The sequence below is a fragment of the Morus notabilis genome, unplaced genomic scaffold (genome assembly GCF_000414095.1).
Source record: "Morus notabilis unplaced genomic scaffold, ASM41409v2 Scaffold1009, whole genome shotgun sequence".
Classification (NCBI taxonomy): domain Eukaryota; kingdom Viridiplantae; phylum Streptophyta; class Magnoliopsida; order Rosales; family Moraceae; genus Morus; species Morus notabilis.
The window spans coordinates 624,429-637,252 of record NW_010357868.1 but is presented as its reverse complement, the minus strand read 5'-3'; the positions used below and the strand labels follow the sequence as shown (position 1 = coordinate 637,252).

The 12,824-nt window shown below is 36.5% G+C and overlaps 1 protein-coding gene across 1 annotated transcript; it reads right to left on the bottom strand.

Annotated features, from left to right (window-relative positions):
* Positions 1 to 246: 246 nt before the first annotated feature.
* LOC21404693 (nitrate regulatory gene2 protein) lies at positions 247 to 6,157 on the bottom strand. Its single transcript, XM_024177084.1, has 4 exons — positions 4,663 to 6,157; positions 4,377 to 4,561; positions 3,176 to 3,399; positions 247 to 1,334 (listed from the first exon to the last, which is right to left on the bottom strand). The coding sequence occupies exons 1-4, from the start codon at positions 5,924 to 5,926 to the stop codon at positions 542 to 544; spliced, it is 2,466 nt and encodes an 821-aa protein (XP_024032852.1). The 5' UTR covers positions 5,927 to 6,157; the 3' UTR covers positions 247 to 541.
* Between the last annotated feature and the right edge of the window lie 6,667 nt (positions 6,158 to 12,824).

Here is a 12,824-nt window from a genome sequence, read left to right as displayed (position 1 = left end):
GGGGGGAAACATACCGATACTGTACAAATATAGATTGTCAGATCACATCTAAAAATATGAGAACTAAAACTAGTATGCAAATTTACGGAATTTGATCAAAGATCAAACAGTTCATGAATACCTTCTCTTTTCTGCTTCCCCGTCTCTTATGCATGAAAAAGTCAACGTTAATGAAATCAATCTCAAAGGAGAAGAATAATTCTAAAAGTGAACAAGGATACATCCACAAGGAACTGAAAAAGGAAATGGAGATGAAGGGCAGAGCATGTTATTTATTCATCTGCAGTAAAGAGCGCAAGTCACATACAATAATAATGTAAGCAATTTCCCTGTACACAGATTTCTTTTCTTCAACCAAAATGGACTGCAAAATCACAAAATTCCAGACATTTACATGTTGACCAAAAAAATAAAAAAGAAACCCTCGGAAAGCAATAATCACAAAAAAAGAGCCTATTGACCCCCCTAAAAAAATCCCAGCTCTTATAGATACCAACTTACTCCAAAAATAGAAGTGGGAAAGAAAATTATATATCTTTACCTATTTTATTGCATAGGATCGAGTACAAACCGATTCAAGTGCCTCCGTAAATAGGGAAGAAAAACTGGTCAGTGCCTGAAAAACTCCTGGCAAGCCCGTTTGAAGATTGTTTAGTGTCATAGCTCTCGTCACCTCCACTGCCTTAGCGTGCCTCATCATCTCGTCTTCAACCCGCCTCTGACAGGCTGCAAGTTCGGTTTTTTTCTCAGCAAGCGGGTCTCGAGCATCCAATACCTGCCCATTATCAGGCCCTGCATCAGGCAGTCCAATACCGACCATGGAGTACGATTGGTAGAACTTTCTCTCTAGGGTTCGGATAGACGATGCCTTCTTCTCAAGCTCCTTGGATGCAGACTCGGTGCGTTTCTTTACCTTGAGCTCTTCACTCTGTTTAAAGGATATAACGTGGACAACGTTGATAAAGCTCTTGATGGCCTCAGACGCCACAGTGTCTGGAACACGCTCAAGTGCAAGCTTCCACTCATCACAGAAGGCATATACGTCAGAGCGTTCCCTGTTGCTGTTCATGTTGACGTTGTCATTGTCAACAGGAAGAAGAGTGAGCTTGAACCAACCATGAAGGGATCTAACGAAATCCCGTTGGAACTTTATTAAGCGACAAAAACTGGAGTGCCAGGCAGAGACAGCTGATTCAAGGTCACGGGTTGCCTGCCGGTGCAGCTCAGAAGTCGATTCACCCTTTGTTGATTGGTTCACGAGGCCACGAACTTGTTGGACAATGTTGTTTTGAATTTCATGGTACTGGTGCATCGATCTCCACATGTACATAAACCTACATTTGATACATCAGAACATAAATAGATGTTAGAAGGGAACGATCTTAGATAACTTATTCTGAAACCAGTTGCACAGGGGGGCTATGCAATGGGTAAACAAGGTGATGAAATCAAATTTAGCAACAGTTCAGAAATGTTGAGAACTCTCCGACACTCCAGTATGTAGTTAGTCAACAGACCAATGATTTCATTATCAAGTTTTGCTAAGTATTTATCATGTAAAATCTCCTTCATACGACTGTATATTAGCTCTAGACGCCTACTGAACAGCTGGAAGCAACAATGCTCAATGGACCCACTTAATTGAACAAAGCAGAAAGGATCTCAGAGTAAATGGTGGGACTTTCTGGTAGTTTGTCTGAAACATTTTAACAAATTAGACAAATCACAGCCAACTGAAACAAGTTTTTCTGGAATCATCCCACAACCATGTCATCCCCTTTCCCTTTTTGCTTTACCATAATTCCACCAAATTGGCAACTATCAAATGGTTTGTTGTATATAATTGTAAGGCTAACTATGGTGAGAAACACTAATTATGAAAGAGTAATATCAATACAAATGATGATGTATCAATGATTATGTTGTTGACTTCATCACATCTAGCAACAAGACTACGAATGGTGGGCCACATGGCAATTAAGTGCAATGTACCTAACCCCACATTCAATAACTTTGGGCCCGAAATGGATCTTCATAACAGTGAAACATAACCACCGAAAAGCCACATTTGGGGCCACCATTTAGTATTAAGAAGTAGCCAGCAACTGGACAGTCCAGTACAACAAGGCTCATGTGCTTCCAGAGGGGGCTGAAGCAAGTGGCATGGTGGCAGTGATTAATAATGATTTCATCTACCAAGTCAAGATACCAGTAATATTTGACGCAGTGGAATAGATAGAACGGGATTTTACCGGCCTAACCCGGACGGAGGATTCTCGCATCCACCTAAAAGAAACCCCACAAGGGAAAAACCCCAAATTGGAGAGGAAACTCAAGTCTAGTATTTAATTCTCAAATGTTCAGTCTTTTTTAATACAATAGCTAAGTGGTTATTTATAGCTCACCTTGAAAACAATAACAAAATAACAACTAAGATAAACGATATAATAATAACAAAACTAAGCTAAATTAGAAAGTTAGAACAAATGACAATAAAGTAGAAAAACGACTGCTCATATTCGGAACTCCCTACATCAATATTCTTGCATGATATGAGTGAGATGAAATCAAGCGGTTGCAAAATCAAGTGTACCAACCCCCTGTGTGCCTAACTACATACTAGGGTAGTTATCTAGTTTTACTTCAGTTCCATGTCACTTTAAAGGTGCACCAAAATAAAATCTCATTCTACAGCTTCCAGTTTGAGCTGCTTCATTCTTCTAGAGCATGAAGTAGCAAGTCACGTGATCAAAACAATAAAAGAACCACATTTCTGATTGTGGAAAGTAGTGTGATTAGATCGCAAGATTTTGGTTTACTCAAGACAAATTGAATTTAAGGGAGGGAGTAAACAACAACAACCGCAGCACTAACTACAGCAGTAATGCCAGTGTTGTACGAAATGCAAGACCATGCTGGAGCAGAACTTAAAGGTCAATCATTAGACTGGTTGCAGAGCCAAATTTTCAATTTGGTCAAAATCCACAATGGAGCATAATAGCTACAGCCTAAGTTCTCGTGAATAACCTTGACACAATTTTACCATTAGTAGTGGTCAGTGGTCACATATACTAACTGTTATAACCAAATTTATCGGAGCTCATTGGCCCACAGCTCTCAATTTATAGTTCGTGCCAAAAGTAATATTCTTATTGAAATGAAGAAGGGGACTTACCCGTGACAGAGATCAATGAGCTGAGGTACCATATCGGAGTCTCTAAGACCAATGATGGCAGTTGAGGTTGTAGAAACGGCCTGAGATGTGACAATAATCAGTGACTGCAGCCTCGATATTGAAGCTTTGGTTTTGTCTAGCTTAGTGTCATCCTCCCCTTTGTACTCTTGACTCTGCAGGGCTGATAACTTCTTTTCATGCTCAATCTTGACGCCTTCTCTCGCCTAAAAACTCAATAAAAACATGTCACCTGCTTTAGCACTAAAAAAAGGTTGACACAAATAGTTCCAACAATACCCAAAATAATAATAATAATGTACTTATACATTTTAATACGCAAAACAAGTAATTCAATGCTAGCGAAAACACTAATGGCTAACAGTACTTACACAAGAATTCTTTGTTAAGATATGAAAAAGGAAATCTTTATCGTAGGAAAGGCTCTTTTTCACTCCAGGTAGTGAAGGTTCTTTTAGCCGTTGGATTTAAACATGTGCACCGTACGGCACAAAAGTGCTCCCGCTCATACACCAAAAATTTTCAAAAACTAATGAAATGCTAAAAGAGCCTTCACTACCGTCTACCAGGTAGCCAAAAGAAGCCTTCCCTCTTATAAAAATTTCCTTTGAAAAAACACCTTACTAGAAAAATATAACGGGCTAAAAAAATTACTGAATGACCGCAGATAGGTACTTTTTATGCCCTACTGCATCTACATTCATATACTAGATCAACCTACAACGAATTTGAGTAAGGCATTTTAATAGCAAGAAAAGTGCATCCACTTTATCAAAAAGATTCAATCTTCAGCCATGTTTATTCTTGATACCACATTTTTCCTCTCCAAATGCAATTCAAGGGCATTTCAGGCATTGAACTAGAAAAGGGGAGCGACTCAAAACCAACATGGAATAATTGCATAAGCTGCATAAAGACACTACTGTAAGGGGAAAGACAAACCGTCCAAATTTACAGCAATACCCAGATAGATATACGCAGGCAATCCATGGGGCCCACCATTCAGAAAGGGCAATTTTATCAAATATTGCGGTGGATTAACGCTACTATCCACCGTCCACACATTCAATTTCCTATCCTAATAATATAATCCCTAGTCATTTACTCTAATCCTCGTCTTTATTTTTTTAACCAAAAGATTCAAACTTTATCCCATAGAAAAGGATAGTAAAAAAGAACAAACCTTGACTTCTTGGTAAAGCTTCTTTTCCCAAGCCAAGAGGCGGTCCAAAGTGGAGCAAAGGCTCTTTGGACCGCCAGGTTTATCGAGCGAACCGGCGTCGAGCCGGTACTTAACCACCAACGGCGGTTTCGACGTCCAGCTCGAGCTTAGTGTGCTTAGTACACTGCTTGAGTGATACACTGTCTCTGTTATTCAACAAAATTAAAATATAATCAAATCTCAAAATTCCAACAGATAAATAATTAAATAAGTAAAATTGAATAAAAATTAATTAAAAAATAGTTACTTTTGAGCTGTTTGAAGCTCCGATCGAGCTGAGCCCTTCCGATCTCGAGCATCTCGGAGACCTGATCGCCGGCCGCCGCGGCTTTCTCGAAATTCTCCTTAATGGCTTCCACGATCTCCTTCAGATCCTTGTGCCTCACCACCATTTTCATGTCCGAGATCTCCCCGTAGCTCGATGAATACTCTTCCGACTTGGTAGCCGCCGCCGCCGCCGCCGGTGGAGGCGGCGCCGCAACCGACTCTGCCCGAGCGGAGGATCCGAAATTGGAGCGGGCGCCGAGATCGGATCTCGAATCCCGATCGTCTTCGTCGGCGGAGGAGCTGGTGGTGCTGTAGTGATCGCCCCACTCGCTGCATTGCACCTCCTCTCTCTCCATCGTCTCAGAGGCGAAGTCGTGGTGATTCGAATTCTTCTCGTGGCGAAGGTGGTGATCTTGCCCGGCCTTGGCGTTGAAGAAATCGTACTCGGATCTCTCCGTCTCCGTCTCGGTTCCTTCTTCCTCATCGGAATTGATATCGCCACCGCCGTGATTGGAAGATCGCATCTCTTTAGCGGCGGCGGCGGCGCGGTTGTTGAAGAATTCGGAGTCGGGAGGGGAGGGAGGGTAGAAGTTCTCCCAGTTCCAGACGGAAGACGCCTGGGAAGGCGTGCTGGAGTAGGTCGTGTTCGCCTGGTAAGCCGTCGGCGTAAATCCTCCTTCATATACTCCGCCGCCGGTGGCGGTGAAATTTGACCTCTGACTACGCGGCGAAGACGAAGGGCTCGACTCCGACAGAATGTGAGGAAGCTTCGGGTGGCTCGGCTGCTTACGGCGGCGATTATGGAGGTTGCTGTTGGTTCTAGAAGGCGGCGCCGACGATGACATCGAGGAGGCTGAGAGAATATGAGGCAGCTTGGAGCCGGCGATGGTGGGAGAAGGAGCCGGAGAGGGAGAAAACGGCGGCGGCGGCGGCGGAGGGTGGAGAGAAGGGGAAGGAGAAGGAGGGACACGTGGCGGGAAGGGATTGGAGGAGGGAGGCGGAGGTGGTTGTTGCTTTTGTTGGGGGTGGAGGAAAACGGCGGGGGTTTGGTCGGAGACGGAGAGGGGTTCAAAGGAGGAGAAGGAGGAGAGGGCGGCGCCGGTGAGGCGGAGGGAGCGGCAGTAGTCGGCGTGCGCGGCGGCGAGGTGGTGGCGGGCCTGGACGGCCTCCTTCATAAACCGCCGCCGCTCCTTGCACCGCCTCACCGTGTCCTCGTTGTCCAGCTTCGACGCCGTACAACCCATGACGACACTCTACTACTACTGCTATTACGACGTCGTACTGTCCGAACCCAAAACGGAAAGAGGGTAATAAAAAATGAAAAAAAAACAAAACAAAACAAAAAAAGATTGGTTTTTTTTTTGGCGGTGGGTGGCGCGCTTTTGGTTGCGCCCTTGATTTTGAGCTTAGAAATGGAGAGAGAGAGAGAGAGAGCAAATAGAGAGAGAGAGAGAGAGAGAAGCAAGCAAATATAGGGAGAGAGAGAGAAGCAGTAGGGAGGAGAGAGAGAGTGGAGAGTGGGAGTGGCTTTTTAGCTGATCTATTTGTCTGTCTGTTTGCTCTTTTGCTATGCAAAGTTTGTTGGGTCCAAACACCTTGTCCTTTTCTTCTCCTTCAGTGGCCTCACAACTGTAAACTGTTCTGGTTGTTTTCCTTAATTTCATTTTTTTTATTATTTTTTGTTCATATTGGAGTCACTAGCTATGCAGGGAAGCGTGAGAAAAATAATAAGAAGTGTGTAACTTTCAAGATCCATTGATTCACTTTGAATATCATAAAACGCAATGATTTAATTAGAATACATGAAAAATAAGACTTTTATAAATCTGTGATTCGACAGAATATCCAGAGAATTAGAATAAAGAGAATAAACTCATTTTGCTAATAGTAATTAAATTGGATTGTCCTACAATTTCTCTTTAAATTGATAATTTAAACACGAAATAAAGGAAACAAAACGAATTCTAAATTCGGAAATTAAACTAAAAGAAACTAATCCTATTATAAAATGCTAAAATAACTTAAATTGAATGGAAAACAATAAAACAGGAATAATATTGAAATTGGAAACTTAAATTAAAGCGCTACTAAAAGAGTCAAATTTTGAATTTTTAGCCTCCGTCGTGTGATTAACTGAACGTGGTCTACAACTGGGCCCTCACACAATGCATCACTGGCTTTAAGCTCTGATATATTATCAAAATATTTTGTTGGGCTCAAAAGAATTGTAAACTGTTGTGTTTTTTTCCCCCCTTCTATTTCAAAAATAAAAAATAAAAATACATGTTTTTTGTAGAGAGAACAAAAGATACTGTATAAACTGTACATTGTGTACCTTTTATTAGCAAAAAAAAAAAAAACTGTGCATTGCGTAATTTTAGAACTTTTCATCAAAGCTACATTAAATTTTTATGTTTTTTAATATAATAAGTTGGCGGTTAAAAATCAAGTATTACCAAAATATGTTTATTTTTTATGTATCTTACAGAAAGCTAATTGATTAAGAGAGAGAGAGAGAGAGAATTATATCAATATATATTTGTTTGGAATCACTGGCTGGCTCTCAGCAACATAATATTTAAGTTGCGAAGGAGTTGGTAATAAATCTGATGTGTTCAGAAGTGGATCTCATTATTTTAATAATTAGGGGGTGTAAGTGAGTAAATAATATGTTTGATTAGTGTTGTTTGGGGGGTGAAATGTTAAGCTTTTGGGAATAATAATAATTTATTAGGTGGTGGTGCATAAGGCTGTTTTTTGTTTTTGTTGGGTTTGTGGTGCAGAGCCTGGATCTTCAAACAAATTGTGTGGTCCCATTGGCCCATTTTTTAAAAATAATAATAATAATAATTTAGTCTCATTGGCTTTGATTATTAATACTCTAATACCCGTTCATTTCGCTGATTCGAGTTTAGAATTCGAATTTTGTTATAGTAAAAAACTTTCAGAAACCGTCACATTTAATTTTTTTACTACAGTAAAAATCTCTCATATAACATCACATTTCAACTCAAATTAACAAACTGAACGGCTCAGCTTTGAGAATTTTTTTGGTCACTCATGACTGGCAGAGTATTTGCCGCTGGATTTTTGTCAGCACACACCTTCTCTTGCATTGTATTTTGATATATCAAACATTTTCAATCCTTCTCTTTTTGCTTTTATATGCGTTTTTGGGGAAACATTTTATTTGGGGAAAATATTTAAGGTATAGTATGAAAAGAAATTAAAGAATACAATATTGATGGTATGTCATTTTAGACTAACACGGATTTAATAGAATTTGATAAAGACGGAGTTACTTTAGTATTGTGCGGTAACTATGATATCTTTTAAGTATCTATCAAAACGACTCTCTTAATTTATTCGTGTTTTTTTGTTAAGACTTTCTTTAGTGTTTTTTTTTTTTTTTAGAACACATGTGTTCTATACTTATCAGTCATTAAATTTGTATTAAATTTGATCAAAAATTAAATTAAACTAAATAAATAATACAGATTCAATAACTGCTAAGTAAGAACACCATTGTTTTTAAAAGTATAAGGAACAATAGAAAAATTCGTTTATTTCTTTTTTCCTTGCTAACAACATAATAATGGCAAATTAATAGTAACGATAACAAGAAAAGAAACAACTCTTAGACCATACTATTCATGCATCATATTCTTCATTCGATTACGTGGGACAATGTACAACTTGCATCACATATTCACATTGTTTAAACTAGTAGTTTTGTCTCTCCAAATCCTACAAGATTCAAGGCAAAGTACGATCCAACGACATACATTTAAATTTATTTATACCATTGCCATTCCCACCCAACCACTCAAGAAAAGAAAAGAAAAAAAAAAGTGCACCAATTTATTAATACGTTCCATTAATGAAAACTTTGTTTGAGGTCTGAATTAGCCTATAGCCATCATTATTTCTTCCGCTTTTCTTTTTTTTTTTTACTTTTTTTTTTCACTTTATAATTTGTTTCAACATCATAATGATCTTTTTTATTTCTTAGGGTTAGGGATTTTCTCTCCTTCGCTTTGGATTCAAGATGGCCATGTACTCATACCACACTACATTGGAAGCAAAGCAAAACACATCATCAAAAGGCAGAGAAGAGGAGCACAACATAGATATTCCCCAATAAGTGGAAACTTTTGGACACAAAAGCTACGGATAAAAAGAGAGAGAAAAAAGATTGAAAATGGTGAAAGAACCTTTTTTTTTTTTTTTTTTTTGGTGCAGCCCAAAACTTTCTATTCCATGGTCTCACTGGACGCCAACCATCCACATGCATATGCCCTTTTCTTCTTTTTTTCACCAAAAAAAAAAAAAAAACATTTACAACAAAATCGTTTCTGCTTTAAAATTAGACTTTTGCCGTTAACAAATTTGACAGAAAAACAATGTGTGAAAGTGAAAGATGCCAATTTTTCTCCTGTGGGTTTTCAAATTACAGCAGCCTCCAAATATCTTAAGACCAAAAAAAATAAAAAATAAAAAATAAAATAAAAAAGAAGAAGAAAATTACATGAGCACGTTAGAAACAGGTCACACTGGACCCAGAAAGTCTTTTGGGTTATTGGGGAGAGTATCTGATGCTTCACGTAACAACAGAAACGTTATTATCAAGATATTCTTTTTATATTTCTCTTTTTTTTTAAAAAATTTTTACTTGTTATTTTTATTTGCTTTCTAATGGGTATTGTCTTCTTCAATGTTATCATACAGCAAGTTTAAACTTAATTTAGGTTTGGATGAGGTTGGTAAGCAATAAGATAGAAAATTATTACTTACGTCCCTCTGGTGGATGCCCTTAAGTAATCTACTCTATCATTTAGAAAATAGAGATGCTCTTCATAAACATTTAGTCAACAAGTAAAATATGACCAATTTTTTTAAACTAGAAAACTACTTTATATGAACCATATACTCTGCCAAAATAAATATATTTAATTTAAGTTATTATTTTATTTTAGAAAACTAATATTCACAAACTTGAGCTAAAAACAATGACTAGTCTTGAAATTCTTGAGATTTACCATTACATTTTCATTTTTAGTTTCAAAAGGATTCTAACTCTCTGCTATCCATAAGAAATTATTATAGAGTATCAATGACATAAAAAGGTTTAGTTTGGATTGCTTTTAAAACCCCAAAAATTATTTTGCATAAAAACAAGTTTAATCTTTTAATTATAATTCTCGTTTTACTTTTGCTACAAACAGAAGTAGTGTTTCTTAAAAGCGCATGCAATAATCTCAAATTAAGCCTAAAAACAGATAATAGTAATAATCCAATTAGTATGTACTTACATATATTATTTGAATGCTATCTTAATATGTTTTCATAAATTTGCTATATATATACATAGGCTTTGTTTACGGTCCCTCTAAAGGACCATCCCAGTAACTTAACATATAAAAGTTGAAACATAACCTTATAGTTACTTATTTAATGTAACACGAATACTAGAAAAATGTAACACTAAGAACATTGACTAGCTCATACTATTATTACACTTTAATTTTGTTTTTTATTATAACAAAATGTTAGAAAAGTGTAATAATAATCAGAAATAATTATATATCATGAGATCTCAAATTTTTAATATTAGTATTACGTTAAAAAAATATCACGTTACATTTAATATTTTTACGCGTTACATTAAAGAGACCGTCTCTCTCGGGGACCGAAGAAAAGTCCTATATATATATATATATATAAACATTAGTATTAGAATGCAGATTTGTTTGGATCCGGTGAAATTGGCACAACACAATTTGAGTCCTTAAAATTGCCAAGAATTCACGTAATAATAGACAAATAAAATGTGAGAGGAGAGGTAGCAATAAGGCAAAATGGGACAAACATACTTTGTTGTGTAGGTAGCAACCAAAGTACAGTAACCCCCTGTAAGTAAGGATTAGTTTAACAGATATTTTATCGTACTTCTAGACAAACAGTTACGTATCAGAGCCGAAAAATCTCCTGCCTCAGACGGTGAAACCAAACCAAACCAAACCAAACCAACCCATGAGCCTTGAGAATAATAACAACACATCACTTCGAAAGCTGCAAACACTATTAAACTATTCTCTAATGTCCCTAAATTTAGGGATGGTGAACAGCAATTTGTGCAAACTTGTGTCTTTAAAAAGGTCACAAAGGAAAGGGGGAAAGAAAAAAAAAAAGATGTTGTGCCGTCTTAAAAGGAGAATTCTTTGACGTGAGAATTGTGTGGTAAAGTTTTCATTCGTGGTGTTTAATTTTGGCATGGGGACACTTTCTTTTTTTTTTTTCTATTGTTTTAAGGACCTTCTGGTTGACTCGTAGAGTTAGTTTATAACCGTTAGATTTAAATTAAATCAAATCAGATTAAAAAAAATATACATAATAAGCAGTTATTAATATAGATCTAACGGCTGAAAATTCTAACATTTTTCAAATTCTTTGGTGCGAGAATTATATGGTAGGGTATACAAATTTACTCCATCCTTAGTGTGTAATTTTAGATGTAAATCTTTATAAAGCTCGGTTAATTTTGGATGAGATATTTTTTTTTTTTGTATTGTTTTAATATGATTATGATGTGATATAATTTTTTTTTGTACCTTACTACAAAATCGTTACCTTTCTTTAATTCGTTAGTGAATTGTTTCAAACTATAATATATCTTCCATCATTTGATGTTAATTTACTTGTTTCGAACTCTCCAGTGCAAAATTCTCCATCTCTTGAAAAAGTGGAAAGAAAATAGAAGATGTTGATAGTCCATCAAAAGAAAATGATGCAACTGTTTTCTTCCTAAAAAGCCACTTGAAGTGGGTCCCCGCTTGTTCAATACCTACCCATGAAAGTCCATGATTTCCTTTCCAATTATTAAAAAATTCGTCATTTCCACGTATTTTTCTTTTCTTTTCTTTTATTTTTTTAATGGCAAATGGGACCAAAAATACCCCCTTTAGCATATACAATGGGTCTCATTGGACGTGACCCCAACGCAACATCATAATGAGTCAAGGAAAAACGTGTACATTGGTAGGATATGATGTATACGGTATTTAATTATGCAACGTCTTGCAATGTAAAGATGGACTTTTGGTAGACCTTGAAAAGACGTACCAAAATTTGCCAAACCCCAATTTTAATGAAGGAAATTTTAGAATAAGGTATGAGGAAAAAAAATACCCCATCGGCAAGAATCTATTTTATACTTGTCATATTTACATCAGATTCTATTAATTTTACATGCTTTTTCATTTCAATCCTATTTTTGATAAATCTAACTTTAAGGAACACGCACTATCAATAGAAACTCCACCCGATAAAAAACCGTCTATTAATACTAATGCGACCTTCACCTTTCGATTTCACCCTTAAATATATGTTTCTTTTCACCCTTAAATATATGTTTCTTTTCACTTTCGAAGGAGTGTTTCATTGTATTCACCTGGCGCTGACAAGGCTCGACCTCATCCTCATTCACACAAGTTCGATCTCTTCTGTTCTAACGCTTGCTTTGCGTATCTTTTGCCTTGTATTTTATTACCACAACCCAACAAGAAAGAAAGAAAAAAATCATATTTATTCTCTTATTTTTGCTTCCAACACTTCAACCAAACTAATGATAGTACGTTGAAAGAAAGAAGATAAAGGAAGAAGAGAACAACAAAAAGGAAACGAATTTGGGATTGACTCTGACAGCATATTCCAGGCCAATGGGCAATCGCAGTTTGATCAAAACTAAAAGGGAAAAGGCTAAAAGGATTAGATATCATGTCGAAACTAAAAAAAAAAAAAAAAAAAATAGTATTTATCCAAAGTTAAATAAAAATTTGAGAATTCAAAACTATACAATATCAATAAACTTTCTTTTTGTTGTCTACTAAAAAAATTCTTTTGGAGAAAAATGACCAAGAAACCACAATCAAAAGATTAAGGGAGTTTCTTTAATATTCATTTCTTTCTAAAAATATTAGTGTTTTTTATTTTTTAATCGTTAAGTCTAATTAAAATTAAATTAAATTAAAAAAATATACAAAACAGATAAATTTTAAGTTGCAAAATAAAGAACAACCCTATTTAAAAAAAAGGAGAGAACGTCCCAGAGATGAAAAAAAGAAAGGATCACAAATATATATA